At 47.3% G+C, this 15,850-nt stretch overlaps 1 protein-coding gene across 1 annotated transcript in view; it reads left to right on the top strand.

Annotated features, from left to right (window-relative positions):
- Nucleotides 1-15,850, top strand: part of LOC120053289 (protein-methionine sulfoxide oxidase mical2b-like) — an 81,750-nt gene that overhangs the window by 17,258 nt on the left and 48,642 nt on the right. Inside the window, exons 5-8 of the mRNA XM_039000425.1 lie at nt 1,401-1,502; nt 2,649-2,804; nt 3,403-3,503; nt 4,368-4,625. Coding sequence (XP_038856353.1) covers nt 1,401-1,502; nt 2,649-2,804; nt 3,403-3,503; nt 4,368-4,625 — 617 coding nt within the window. The remainder of the gene's footprint in view (nt 1-1,400; nt 1,503-2,648; nt 2,805-3,402; nt 3,504-4,367; nt 4,626-15,850) is intronic.

The following is a 15,850-nucleotide window of genomic DNA, read 5'->3' as shown; positions in this document are numbered from 1 at the left end:
TCCGACCCAGTGGTATCAGGTCCAGCATCAGTCTGTGAAAGGAAGCTTCAGAACATCAAACCTTCATTAGGGCGTGCACAAGTACCGTATAATTGTGTAACCTACGATTATGGATGAAAAACATCATGACCCCACCCCCCCACACACACCACCATTTGAGCTGTTGAGTCTGTTTCAGGGGTAAAATGGTGGAGCAAACAAGTCTTTGGTTGCTTAGGCAATGCCCCCCTCCCTGCAGCAGCAACACATACTTTTTTTGCTTCATTATTTTGCTATTCAAGTGATTATAATGGTGACCGTGGGTCATTTGGCTGAACAACCATCCTTCAAAATTCCATGACCGTCACAACCCTAGCCTCCATGCCATGTTAACATGTCCATGGCAATCATCACTAAACAGCTGTGTTTACAACAAACTATTTATTTCTGTTTATTTTATTGTTACTTCATGCTTGCATATTTGTCATAAATCTGCTTTTTACATTGTTATTCTGTGAATTATCAGCTTGCAATGTTGCTTGCCTAATTTGAGTTGAGGCCAAAAACAAGCCCATTGTATATTTATGAAGCTGTATTTCAAAGTTCTTCAGAGTCCCTAAGCTTCACCAACTGTCCCATTTTTTTATTTATTTTTTATTTTTATTTTGAACATTGGATTTAAACAAGCGTCCTGTTTTTCTCCCGGTTATTTCTTCAGTTGCATGTGGTGGCAGAGTTGACACTAGACTGATAAATATAGAAGAAGACAGAGATGGAAGACTAGCCTAAATTTAGGGTTGAAATGTGTCCTCGTCTGCAGCAGTGGCAGTGTCCTTCAGGGGGTACCTCAGGAGAATGTGGCATGGGCCTGGCGCGTTTCTGTAAGACTGTGTGGCACGAGTGTTGAGCCGATATGGAGAGGGTCACTGTTTTCGCTCTGCATCATTGCCACTTACCACGCTGCATTGTGAAAGATTACAAACCCCCAGCAAGACTCCAGCTATATGGGCTCCCGAGTGGTGCGGCGGTTTAAGGCACTCCATCTCAGTGCAGGAGGTGTCACTACCTTCTCTGGTTCGAATCCAGGATGTATCACATCCGGCCATGATTGGGAGTCCCATAGGGTGGCGCACAATTGACCCAGCGTCGTCCGGGTTTGGCCGGGGTAGGCTGTCATTGTTCTTAACTGACTTGCCTAGTTAAATACAAATAAAATAGAGTTGCAGACAACTTAGCTATGTATTTAACCGTGCCCTCACATTAATCTAAAAGCACCATGTCGTGTCTCGTCATCCAATAAACTCAGATGAAACCTTAACAGTCATGGAAAATAGTAAATGTTTACAATATATTGCTGTATTCATATGACTTGCTGCTGTCTCGGAAAGCTTGTCTAATACTGTATCTTCTCCTTTTCCCAGGGCCTGGATGGAGAGCTGAGATTAGACCATCAAACCACCCCCTCACTGACTATGAATTTGACGTGGTGATCGGTGCGGATGGACGCAGAAACACGCTAGATGGTGAAAACACACGATGGAGTTGTTATTGTTTGACTGTTTTAACATTGACAGGAGGCTGGAAGACCCTTGATGCACAGATAAAAGTTGCACACCTGAACATTTTCAACTGCAGTTTCACTCATAGCCATAAAATACTAGACAGGGAAAGTCCAATAGAAATTCACACAAACAAGGTGTTGCAGTATGTGAGGAAACATGCCTGAGGGAATGCATGCACGTTTACACAGTGGATTGCTTCTAGCATACATTCAGGGAGCCCTTTTAAAGCTATGGTTGAAAGCACAAGTCATTCATTTTATAGGAACCGAGGTTCCGAGGGGCGAGATGGTGCAACGCTCCTTTTTAGCTCCAAATCCTTCCTGTTGACACAGTTTGAGCTGCACTCCAAGGGCATATTGGCTGACTGGTTTTGATTGTAGTGACCAGGAGCGCAACTTTCACTGGGGGGGGGGGACATTCTGAATTTGCATTTTTGTCTCCCCCCCCCCCCCCCCCAGTTATATCATTGGAATGTGATACAAAACGAGGCAATGGTGTGATTTAGGACCATGCAGACGCCTCCGAGTACTTTGGTAGGTTGTTTGGAGTGTTTATCCGACTGGATTGTTTTATTTCTTTTAAATTATGTCCCCCCACTTCTATAACCAAAGTTGCACCCCTGGTAGTGACTACTACTCTTCATCTGCAGTTAACTCTAGTTAGCGCTGGCAACATTTGAACTGCATCAGAGCACTTTATCCAGAGGTCTACCTGGGAGCCTGAGAAGATAAACGGCTTGTATACAGACTGACCCTGGCCATGTGACAGGTGAAAGTCAATTACAGTATTGGCATCAGTCTTGAGCGTAGTCTGACTGCACCTAATAAGGAAAGAACATGGGTAAATCATCACCCAGACAATTATTACTCAAAGTTCAAAGGTAGTATTTTGTAATGTTCTTAATGCAATTCTACCATGTTTTTTTTTTTTTTTTTCATAATCTGAATCTTCATCAGTCTGTTTATTACATGGTGCTATAAGAACAATACAATCAAATTATTACTCTATGTAATAAATCAATCTGACCCAGTTTAATACAAAATAAAATTATTAACTTCCAAAATGTTAAGTGTCCTTAACAGAACAATAACAATACTTTCCCCTCAGGTTTCAAGAGGAAGGAGTTCCGGGGTAAGCTGGCCATCGCCATCACAGCCAACTTTGTCAACAGGAACACCACGGCCGAGGCCAAGGTGGAGGAGATCAGCGGAGTGGCCTTCATCTTCAACCAGAAGTTCTTCCTGGAGCTCAAAGAGGAGACAGGTGGGTCTTCTACCAAACCTGACCCCCAACACACCTGCATTTACCCTTCTCCAGGTCCGGGATCTCTTTGTACAGTCTTGCCAATGACCATAGTTGTTAAGACAGCACAAACAGATCTGCGACCAGGCTAATTTATCTCTAGAATTCTGATTCCCTAGGTGTCATCATCACATCAATCCAATGGGAACCAAAATAAAATGTTTTAATCAATGAAACCAGTGTGGCTCCTACAAAAAAGGGAGCGTTGTGTTTACAATGAAGTACCAGCCTGTCGGGTATATAAGATGTACTTTGCCATGCTAGAACACCATGGAGGATCCTGTGCTGCTGATTTCTCTGTTTGCTTGGCTTTGTGGACAGTTGGCTCAGCAGTGAAGACAGGCTGGAATCCCTTCCCCTCCAATCCCCTCTTAATGAAAGGGCCGTGCCCCATCACTCACATGGATCGTAAGATACACACTGTATGTGAAACATGATCCACTGGGCTAATCCCTACTGTACAGTTGGTCAACTAATACAACCACCCCACTGGTTGTACGGTCAACCTGGTCAACATGATGACGGACATAAAGGTGTTAATTAATCTTTGTTGTTGCAGGGATTGATCTGGAGAACATTGTGTACTACAGAGACAACACACACTACTTTGTGATGACTGCAAAGAAGCAGAGTCTGCTGGACAAGGGGGTCATCATTCATGTGAGTGGTGTTTGTTCTGCTCCTTTGTGTTCACTTTCCCCATATGTCATTCCCCCACTCTTCTAATCCCCAACAGGTCAGATATTTACAGCTGTGCCATTGTGCCCTACCTGCCAGTGGGTGCTAAATCTCAGCCCTTTGGTTGAACTGGGAATAAAAGCACAGAACAAGATACATTGTAGTGGATTGAGAGAGGAAAAAGTGTTGCTGGGTGAGAAGGAATCTGGCACCTGTGTGTGTCTGGTCTCTGAAGGCTCGTTTTCATTTCCCCTTCAGTGAAGATGGACTCCTCATCCTTCCTGCTCTGAATGTGACCTCTGTGTGTAGTCTTTAAACTCTCATAGCACTGCTGCCTTGACTGGTTCGAATTGTCAGCGAGCTCTTGACTTACATTTTAAATTGTACAATGAAAATATGTTTGATAAAAGAATATGATAGTGATTGCATGTGAGGGCGCTGATCCATAACAATAATGTAGTAGACTTGTAATCCCTGTAATTGCTTGCTACCTGAGGTGAAACCTGTCCCTTTGTTTCAGCAGCTGGTTAAAAAAACAGACTTGTACTGCGTAGTTCTTCAAAGTCTGCTTACGTGTTCAGAAATGTTGAACAAAACTGTCTAGGGCAACTGTAAAGTCTTTAGGGCCGGTTGCCATCACCTCAGTCTAATCTACACAGAATGAAGAGGGATCACATGCAATAGGTAGGTAGGGCCCTGATGTTTTCCTGACCATATGCTCTGACCAGGAAAATCTTAAGCCCCAGTTATAGGCTCCAACTAGGACTTGGTAGAGGTGGTGCTCTGATTCTTTCGGAGTAATACCATTCATTTTCCATCAACCCTCCCTGTTTCTTGGTCCTGCAGGATTACATTGAAACAGAGAAGCTGCTGGGCCAAGACAACGTGAACCAGGAGGCTCTTCTCTCCTACGCCCGTGAGGCGGCCGACTTTGGCACCAACTACCAGCTGCCCTCTCTAGACTACGCCATCAACCACTGCAACCAGCCCGATGTGGCCATGTTCGACTTCACCTGCATATACGCCTCAGAGAATGCGGCGCTGTTCAGGGAGAAGTGCGGACACCAGCTACTGGTGGCTCTGGTGGGGGACAGTCTACTGGAGGTGAGGGGGCTTTACTTCATACTAGATGTTGTACTGTTGTGGGTGAAATTAATACACATTATGTCGCACCATAGCAAAATGGAGCAAAACCTTTTGCAGCAGAAACCAAAGACATGCATTTCGCATTTCTTAAAACTTCAGGTTTTTCCCCTCCCTGTTCGGTTCGTTTTCATCCATTTGGTGCGCCGGTATAGATTAGCATGAGAAATTAAATGAACAGTAGTCAATTTGTGTATTAATTTGTCTTTGTCTAAATGCCTCTCAAGTCACAGGAGCCAACAGTACATTTATTTTATTGGGATCCCCAATTAGCCGCTGCCAAGGCAGCAGCAGTTACTCTTCCTGGGGTCCAAACAGCAAAAAATACACACAAAATTAATAATATACTGTGGCAGACCAGGGGGTTGGGTCAAAACGTTTACACAGATCAAACACGGAGTAGAATTAGCTCAGTATCAAAGGTATTTATTAAAATAAAATTCCAAAAGAAAAGAACAGGTCTCCCCCAAGAGACCCTCTCCGGGATACCATCTTCTGGGCTCCGGGTCTTGCTGTATCCTGTGGGGATCAAAAACTGAACTCCAACCTGTTACCTCTGGTACTGTCTCCAACTATACGGGAGTCCTTTCCTCCCCCAGTCTCTCCCCTGTGTGCTGCTCTTCTGGCAGCTTTATGGGACTTGTACAGCTGGGTGAGCAATCAGCCCTTACTAACCAATCCCCAATCAGCCCCAATTAGTCCTGGCCGGAGAGCCCGTCGAGACCTGGCATGTCCAGCAGATGGAGCCATCGCCTCGTGATGTATACTCCGCCTGTCACCAGGCCTCGCCGAGTCTCCCCGTGGTGGCTGACCTGCTGTATGCCCCCCCCCCCCCCCCCCCCCCCCCCCAGCTCTGTTGGGGAGGGGACTGCAATCAGTACGACGTATGTCTCCCTTTTCGATAGGGCATCTGCGTGTCCATGCTTCGCCCCTGACCTGTGCACAACAGAAAAAGAGATGCGTTGAAGGGACAAAAACCACCTGGTGACCCGATCGTTTGTCTCCCTTCCCCTGGCCATCCAGACCAGGGGAGCATGGTCTGTGACCAGGGTGAAGTGGGTATCTAACAGGTAATACTTCAGTGTCTAGCGCCCACTTCACCGCCAGACACTCTTTCTCTCTGGGTATCAGCTTTCGGTTGATGTACACGATGGGGAGGAGCACCACATTATGTATCTGGGACAGAACGGCCCCTAGTCCCATGTCACATGCTTCCGTCTGGACCAACATAGGCAGCTGGAAATCGGGCGTTACGAGAATCGGATGGGAGCACAGCGCTTCCTTCAGGCTGCTGAATGCCCTTTCTGTCTCGTCCGTCCATTTCACTGTTTTCGGGAGGCGGGCCCTGGTTAGCTCGGTGAGGGGGAAGCTATAGCCGCAAAGTTGGGGATAAACCGGCTATAGTATCCTGCCAGTCCCAGGAAGGACTTGACCTGTGTCTTGTCAGGTGCTCTTCCCAACCTTGGCTGTGGATGATGATATCATCCAAATGTGCCACTGCGTACTGCTGGTGTGGTCGAAGTACTTAGTACATCAGTCTCTGGAATGTGGGCGGGGCTCCGTGGAGACCGAACGGGAGCACCCGGTACTGATATAATCCGTCTGGTGTCGAAAACGCCATCTTCTCCCGGGAGGAGGCTGCCAACAGTACCTGTCAATATCCTTTGGTCAGGTCAAGGGTGCTGATGTACCGGGCCTTTCCCAATTGGTCGATGAGCTCGTCCACCCTCAGCATGGGGTAGGCGTCAAACAAACAAACAATGTCGTTCACACCCCGGAATCATTTCAGAAGCGCAGGCTACCGTCGGGCTTGGGCACCAACACGATGGGGCTGCACCATGCACTGTGAGACTCTTCAACGACCTCCATCCTCAACATAGCTTCCACTTCCTGTTTCACGGCCTTCCTTCGTGCCTCTGGAATCCGATATGGCCTCTTTCGTACTGTTTCACCGGGCCGGGTACGGATGTGGTGTTCAATGAGGGTCGTGCGGCCCGGCTTCTCAGAGAACACCGCCGTGTTCCGATCGACAAGCTCCCTGAGCTCTTGCTTCTGGGCCAGGTCGAGGTCCTCATTGCTCGGGACCACCACTGGTACAGTTGGCGTCCTGGGTCCCGACCATAACACGGCCAAGGCTGTCCTCTCGTGCCATTTCTTCAACAGGTTCACGTGGTAAATCTGTGGTTTCCGTGTCCCGGGCTGCCGTACGCGGTAATTGATAGGTCCCAGCAGCTCGATCACCTCGTAGGGACCGTGCCATGTTTCCAGGAATGTACTTTCGGCCGTGGGGATCAAGACCAACACCCTGTCTCCCACCTGGAATTCTCGTGGCTGGGCTCCCCGATTTGTTGGGCGCGTTGGGCCTTCTCCATATGTTCCCTCGTGACTGGCCATATGGCTGTCATCCATTCCCTCATCGTCTCCACGTGCTCTACCACGCTTCGTAAGGGGGTCAGTTGGGCTTCCCACACCTCCTTGGCGAGGCCCAGTAGGGCGCGTGGCCTCCTCCCGTAGAGGAGTTCGAAAGGGGAAAACCCAGTGGAGGACTGGGGTACTTCTCGGATTGAGAACATTAGGTGGGGTAGTAGCTGGTCCCAGTTCTTCCCGTCCTGCTCGATGACCTTCCGCAGCATTTGTTTTAGCGTTTTATTGAACTGCTCAATGAGCCAATCCGTCTGCGGGTGAAAGACTGAGGTCCGGATCTGCAGGAGAGCACACATCTTTCATTAGGCGGGACAAACTCAGTACCTTGGTCTGTCAGGATCTGGTTCAGGATGCCCACTAAATGCCCTGCTAAAGAAGTGGAACAGTTCCCGGGCGTATCCCTTGGACACCGCCGCCCGTAGGGGAATGGCCTCGGGATACCGGGTGGCATAGTCTACGATTACCCGAAAGTACCGGTGTCCTCGTGCTGTTTTTACCAGGGGTCCCGCTATGTCCATGGTGATGCGTTCAAAGGGCACCCCGATGATCGGTAGGGGGACCAGTGGGTTTCGGAAGTGTGCCTTTGGGACAGTCAATTTGACACGTGCAGCTGCGACAGTCTTCCACGGCCCTCCTCATCCCGGGCCAGTGGAACCGGGCGGTGATCTGTTCCCGGGTTTCTCCATTCCCAGGTGCACCCCCAACAGGTGGGTGTGGGCCAGCTGAAGAACAGTTCCCACATACTGTCGGGGCAGCAACAGTACCTCTCGAAGTTCTCCCTGTTGGCGCGACACCTGATGATATAAAAGGTTATTCTTGAAATGGAAATGGGGGTATCGCCAGTCGCTCACCCCCGTAAGTAGCTGTCCATCCACCGCTATCACTTGGGCTGCGGTGGCTTTCAAGGTATGGTCCTCCCACTGGGCCGTTCCGAATTGTCCCCTCAGTTGGCCCCCAGGGGGTGTCTCGACTGGCCCCTCGAAATCGAGGAGGGGGAGGTTGGTCTCTTCCTCCCGTGGTTTGGGTTCCGGCACCCCCTCTGACTCCGGACCCGTAGATACAGGTTGGTCAACTGTTTGCTTCCGGGCCGCACAGGTGATTGGTCGTCCTCGCTCATCTTCGGACGGCTCGTACCTTCTTCCTCAGCTCGTGCCCCCAGAGGGCCGCAAACAGTGGACAATCTCGTCCCACTTAGAGGTACCAGCAACTCTGGTACGGCACCCACCATCATCTGGCAGTTCCCTTGTGGAGTCACGATGTTGGCCCATACGGTTGAATACTGCTTTGTGTCCCTGTGAACACAGGAAATGGACATCTCCCTACCACGTTCGTTCTCCTGGTTTAGCAGGCTCGTGGTTATGAGGGTAACTATACTTCCGGGGTTAATGGAGCTTCCGTGTCGTGTCCGTCAACCTTCACTGGGACCATGGGTGCAGTTGATTTGGGGTGTGCCCAACAGAAGGTGACGTAGTTCACTCCGTGACCCACCTCGCTTCCGGGGCTTGCTGATGGCATCGACTCCTCTCGAGCGGGGCAATTCCAGGCCATGTGCCCCTGGGCGCCACACTCAAAACACCTCCCTTGGTCTCCATCTACCTGGGGTCGTTCGTGGCCCTGCCCCAGCTGTATTGCGGTCCTTTGGCCCTGCCGACTGTCGGTTTGGGGTACCCAGCAGTGGGGCTGTCCTGCCGACTCCTTGAATGGGTCGCCGACTCGGCCTGGCTCCCACTCAGCAGGGCCTGAGTGTTCTGATGCATCTCCACTGCTTCCAGGAGGCCCTCCAAGGTCTGGGGCATGCATAGACTCACTGCCCTCTTCATGTCGTGGGGTAGTGCCCGTAGGAAGCAATCCTGGACCACTTTGTCTAGGATGGAGAGGGTGGGTACGTCGGTTAGGAGCCATCCCCTGGTGACGCGTAGTAGGTCACTCATCGGGACTCGGATGTTACGGACCTCTAGTTGTGGAATAGTTGAGCCCGATGGACCAGGCTGTACCCATAGCGGCTGCGTATCTCCCGTTTTGAGTCCGTCGTAGTTAGCCGCCTGTTCATCGTTCAGGTCCCAATACGCCTTTTGGGCATTCCCAGAGAGGAACGGGGCCAGCAGACTTGGCCCACTTCTGTCTCGGCCATCCTTCCTGTAGTGCTGTCCGTTCAAATGTACAGAGGTAGGTTTCGATGTCATCATCTTCGGTTAGCTGACCTGCTGTACGCCACAATACATATACATAATATCTTGCCTCTCTCTCAAGCTTCATAAACACGAGGTGGCTCCTGCCCTATGAGCTGTTCTGGCCACCCACCTACATAATACAATAGGTAATGCATTGCAATTTTATTTTTGTATTTTTTAAAAATTAATCTTTATTTAACCAGGTAAGCTAGTTGAAAACAAGTTCTCATTTACAACTGCGACCTGGCCTAGATGAAGCAAAGCAGTGCGACACCAACAGTTTCACATGGAATAAACAAGCGTACAGTCAATAACACAATAGGGGGGAAAAGTCTATATACAGTGTGTGCAAATGGTGTGAGGAGGTACGGCAATAAATAGAACATAGTGAAGTAATTACAGTTTAGCAAATTAACACTGGAGTGATAGATGAGCAGATGATGATGTGCAAAAGAGCAGAAAAGTAAATAAAAAAAACACTGAGGTAGGTAGATTGGGTGGGCTATTTACAGATGGGCTATGTACAGCTGCAGCAATCGATTAGCTGCTCGGATAGCTGATGTTTAAAGTTAGTCAGGGAAATATAAGTCTTCAGTGATTTTTTTTGGTCCAGTCATTGGCAGCAGAGAACTGGAAGGAAAGGCGGCCAAAGTAGGTGTTGGCTTTGGGGATGACCAGTGAGATATACCTGCTGGAGCACGTGCTATGGGTGGGTGTTATCATGACCAGTGAGCTAAGATAAGGCGGAGCTTAACCTAACATAGACTTATAGATGACCTGGAGCCAGTGGGTCTGGCGACGAATATGTAGCGAGGGCCAGCCGACTAAGAGCATACAGGTCGCAGTGGTGGGTGGTATATGGGGCTTTGGTGACAAAACGGATGGGACTGGGATAGACTGCATCCAGTTTGCGGAGAAGAGTATTGGAAGCTATTTTGTAAATGACCATCGAAGTCGAGGATTGGTAGGATAGTCAGTTTTACGAGGGTATGTTTGGCGGCGTGAGTGAAGGAGGCTTTGTTGCGAAATAGGATGCTGATTCTAGATTTAATTTTGGATTGGAGATGTTTAATATGAGACTGGAAGGAGTGTTTACAGTCTAGCCAGACACCTAGGTATTTGTAGTTGTCCACATATTCTAAGTCAGAACCGTCCAGAGTAGTGATGCTAGCCGTGCGGGCAGCGAACGGTTGAAAAGCATGCATCTGGTTTTATTAGCGTTTAAGAGCAGTTGGAGGCCACGGAAGGAGTGTTGTATGGCATTGATGCTCGTTTGGAGGTTAGTTAAGTGTCCAACGAAGGGCCAGATGTATACAGAATGGTGTCGTCTGCGTAGAAGTGGATCAGGGAATCACCTGCAGCAAGCGCGACATCGTTGATATATGCAGAGAAAAGATGACCGAGAATTGAACCCTGTGGTACCCCCATAGACTGCCAGAGGTCCAGACAACAGGCCCTCCGATTTGACACACTGGACTCTGTCTGAGAAGTAGTTGGTGAACAAGGCGAGGCAGTCATTTGAGAAACCAAGGCTATCGAGTCTGCCGATGAGGATGTGGTGATTGACAGAGTCGAAAGCCTTGGCCAGGTCGATGAATATGGCTGCACAGTATTGTCTTTTATTGATGGCGGTTATGATATCGTTTAGTACCTTGAGCGTGGCTGAGGTGCACCCGTGACCAGCTCGGAAACCGGATTGCACAGCGGAGAAGGTACGGTGGGATTCGAAATGGTCAGTGATCTGTTAATTAACTTCTTGAGAATACAGGGGGTGCTATTTTCCATTAGCATAATTTGCTCTACAGATTAAACTGCCTCTTATTCAATTATTGCTCTTACTACATGCATATAAATAATACCATTGGAAAGAAAACAATCTCTAGTTTCTAAAACCGTTTCAATTTTGTCTCTGAGTGATACAGAAGTCATTTCACAGCACTTTCCATGACCAAGAACATAAAATCAAGATGTGTTATGCTGGCTTCAAAGCTCTGCCTATATATGGTCGTGCCCCCTATGACCCGAAACACACCTCATTCGCCTTCCTCTGGGTGTCAAGAGGACGTCAGAGGAGAAATTCTTTGTTTATCTGGTACTGACGTGAAATAAGACCTATTTCTTTGGCGTGACCGACAACTTCCGGTTTGCTGATTCGCACGAGTTGGAGCTGCGATTGTGTACTGTTTTGCTGGCGTTATGGATGAAAACTATCTCCGTGTCGAATTTTGTTTGATACATGTGACCATATCAACGTAATGTATGTTTTTTCAATATAGTTTAATCAGATTATTTGAATTTTTTTGGGAGTTTTGCGGTGTTCCGTTGTCACAATTTATTTACATTTGAGAGATCTGTGCCACTCGACCGGTACCTGTGCTAAATGGAGTGGGAAAGGAAGATTTCTGAACGGAACCAACGACTCATCTTGACAAAGGACACTTTGATCAACATTCTGATGAAAGATCAGCCATAGTAAGACCCAATTTACGATGTTATATCATATCTGTTGTGCATGTGAACTGGCCGTGGGCGCCTAGCCGAATCTGCCTGGTATAGCTATGCTAATTTAGCGCTACATTTTGTTTTCGTTATAAAACATTTAATAAATCTGAAATATTGTTTGGATTCACCAGATGTTGGGCTTTCAATATCTGTACGCTGTGTATTTTTCTGAAATGTTTTAAGATGAGTAATTCGTTATATGACGTTGGTCTCTGTAATTGTTCTGGCTGGGTCAGCACTATTTCAGATTGCAGCTGCAATGTAGAACTGTGATTTATACCTGAAAAATGCACATTTTTCCCAAAAAAAACTATGCTATACCATAAATATGTTATCAGACTGTCATATTATGAAGTTGTTTCTTGGTTAGTGGCTATATATATTTTTATTTAGTCAAATTAGTGATAGCTACTGACGCAGGAAAAAGCTGTTGGGAGTAAAAAAATCGTGTCCTTTGCTAACGTGGTTAGCTAATAGATTTACATATTGTGTCTTCCCTGTAAAACATTTTAAAAATCTGAAATGGTGGCTTTATTCACAAGATCTGTATCTTTCATTAGGTGGCTTGGACTTGTGATTTAATGATATTTAGATGCTACTATTTAATTGTGAAGCTATGCTAGCGATGCTAATCAGTGGGGGGGGAGTGGGGGGTGATCCCGGATCCGGGTTGGTGACTCGTTAAAGGTTAACTTGGCTTTCGAAGACTTTAGAAAGGCAGGGCAGGATGGATATAGGTCTATAACAGTTTGGGTCTAGAGTGTCTCCCCCTTTTGAAGAGGGGAATGACAGCGGCAGCTTTCCAATCTTTAGGGATCTCGGACGATACGAAAGAGGTTGAACAGACTGGTGATAGGGGTTGCAACAATGGGGGTGGATATTTTCAGAAAGAGAGGGTCCAGATTGTCTAGCCCAGCTGATTTGTACGGGTCCAGGTTTTGCAGCTCTTTCAGAACATCAGCTATCTGGATTTGGGTGAAGGAGAAGCTGGGGAGGCTTGGGCAAGTAGCTGCGGGGGGTGCGGAGCTGTTGGGGGGTAGCCAGGAGGAAAGCATGGCCAGCCATAGAGAAATGATTATTGAAATTATCGTGGATGTATTGGTGGTGACAGTGTTACCTAGCCTCAGTGCATTGTGCAGCTGGGAGGAGGTGTTCTTATTCTCCATGTACTTTTTGGAGTTTGTGCTACAGGATGCACATTGCTGTTTGAAAAAGCTAGCCTTTGCTTTCCTGACTGACTGCGTGTATTGGTTCATGACTTCCCTGAAAAGTTTCATGTCGCGGGGACTATTCAATGCTAGTGCAGTCCGCCATAGGATGTTTTTGTTCTGGTCGAGGGCAGTCCGGTCTGGCGTGAACCAAGGGCTATATCTGTTCTTTGTTCTACATTTTTTTGAATGGGTCATGCTTATTTAAGATGGTGAGGAAATTACTTTTAAAGAACGACTAGGCATCCTTGACTGACGGGATGAGGTCAATATCCTTCCAGGATACCCGGGCCAGGTCGATTAGAAAGGCCTGCTTGCAGAAGTGTTTTAGGGAGCATTTGACAGTGATGAGGGGTGGTAATTTGACTGCGGATGCAGGCAATGAGGCAGTGATCGCTAAGATCCTGATTGAAAACAATATCAGAGGTGTGTTTGGAGGGCAAGTTGGTCAGGATAATATCGATGAGGGTGCCCATGTTTATGGATTTATGGTTGTGTCTGGTGGGTTCCTTGATGATTTGTGTGAGATTGAGTGGATCTAGCTTAGAATGTAGGACTGCCGGGGTGTTAATCATATCCCAGTTTAGGTCACCTAACAGAACGAACTCTGAAGATAGATGGGGGGGGGGGGGGGGGGGGGGCAAATCAATTCACATATGGTGGCCAGGGCACAGCTGGGAGCTGAGGGGGGTCTATAACAGGTGGCAACAGTGAGAGACTTATTTCTGGAGAGATTCATTTTTAAAATTAGAAGCTCGAACTGTTTGGGCATAGACCTGGAAAGTATGACACAACTTTGCAGGCTATCTCTGCAGTAGATTGCAACTCCTCACCCTTTGGCAGTTCTATCTTGATGGAAAATGTTGTAGTTGCAGATGGAAATCTCTGATTTTTTGGTGGCCTTCCTTAGCCAGGATTCAGACACGGCAAGGACATCCGGGTTGGCGGAGTGTGCTTAAAGCAGTGAGTAAAACAAACTTAGGGAGGAGGCTTCTGATGTTAACATGCATGAAACCAAGGCTTTTTCAGTTACAGAAGTCAACAAATGAGTGCCTGGGGACACGCAGGGCCTGGGTTAACCTCCACATCACCCGAGGAACAGAGGAGGAGTAGGATGAGGGTACGGCTAAAGGCTATCAAAACTAGTCGTCTAGTGCGTTGGGGACAGAGAATAAAAGGAGCAGATTTCTGGGCGTGGTAAAATAGTTTCAGGGCATAATGTACAGCCGGGTATGGTGGGGTGCGGGTATAGTGGAAGTAAACCCAGGCACCGAGTGATAAGAGAGGTTGCATCTCTGGACGGGCTAGTTATGCTGGGTGAGGTCACCACGTGTGGGAGGTGGGACAAAGGAGGTATCTGAGGCATGTTGAGTGGGACTAGGGGCTCCGCAGTAAACTAAGACAATAATAACTATCCTAAACAACGGTGTACAAGGCATATTGACATTAGAGAGAGACATAAAGCAATCACAGGTGTTGATTGGGAGAGCAAGCTAAAGCAACAACGGGTAAGACAACAACAGCTAATCAGCTAAGACAACAACAGGTAAAATGGTGATGAATGGGCAGAGACTTAAATAAATACAAAACATATAAAAAAATGTCAGTCTCTTCAGAGTCCCTGTTGTGCCGCAAGGTGATATCTTAAAAAAAATTCTATTTAATACTGTGCGTTTCCCAGCCTCTGTTCTGGACCTGAGGACTGAAGAGACCTCTGGTTGCATGTCTTGTGTTGTACCGATGAGTGTCTGAACTGTGTGCCAACTGCTTGAACAGACAGGTCGGTGCCTTCAACACATCAATACCTCGCACAAAGACCAATAGCGATGCAGTCAATCTCTCCTCAACTTTGAGCCAGGAGAGACTGACATGCATGTAAATGACATTCCCCCCCATGTACATCTAAATGCATTATGTGCCACTTTGTTCTGGACCAACTGCAATTTACCTATGGCCCTCTTTGCCACACATGATCACACAGCCGGCAGTAGTCCAGATGCAACAAAACTAGCACCTGTCTGGTCGACTGAGATGTCAAGAAAGCAGAGCAACTCCGTAACATTGTCACGAACCGGCTCGAAGTCCGAAACAAAAAGGGAGACAATGTGGTGATAAGGAATAACAAAAATATATTTATTAACTGAGGAAATGTAAATACAATTAACAATGGTGTGTGTAGTCAGTAATCCGCAGTGTAAGTGTGGTTGCGTGCATAAATGTGATAATGAGGGCTGTTGAAAGGAGCCAAAGCAAACAAACAAAAATGCCACAACCAAAAACTAAGTATGTGTCTGCATGGAGAGAGTCTCCTCAATGAATGGGGAAGAGGTGTATTTATCTCGGGACATACCCGGGCCCAGGTGTGTCCCATGTCGCTGACGACCGTTCCAGCTCCGCTCGCCGACATCCTACTAAGGAAAACAAGAGTCAAGACAAAATACGGCAGACAGAGTGGGAGGGTCATCACAACATGGACAGACCTCTTCACATTTTAGCAACCGAGTCTATATGTTTTGACCATGACAGCTTACTATCTTGGGTTACACCCAGCTGTTTGAGCAAGTTGAGGAGACTAATCACCACGTTATTCAATAATACATCCTAAATTAGGCTTAGCGTTGAGTAAGTGATTTGTCCCAAAAACAATGCTTTTAGTTTTTTTTATATATTTAGCACCAGCCTATTGCTAGTTACCCATTCTAAAACTGACTGAAGCTCTTCAGTGTCAGTTATTTATTTTATTGTCGTAGCTGACGTGTTTACTTTTGAGTCGTTAGCGTTCATAGAAACACAAGCTTTATTCAAGGACATTGGAAAGTCATTAGTAATAACAGAAAACAATAATGGCCCAAGCCGGCTGCCCTGCGGTACACCACACTCA

Source organism: Salvelinus namaycush, chromosome 9 (genome assembly GCF_016432855.1).
Source record: "Salvelinus namaycush isolate Seneca chromosome 9, SaNama_1.0, whole genome shotgun sequence".
In the NCBI taxonomy this organism is placed as follows: Eukaryota; Metazoa; Chordata; class Actinopteri; order Salmoniformes; family Salmonidae; genus Salvelinus; species Salvelinus namaycush.
This window is presented reverse-complemented; position numbering and strand designations above follow the sequence as displayed.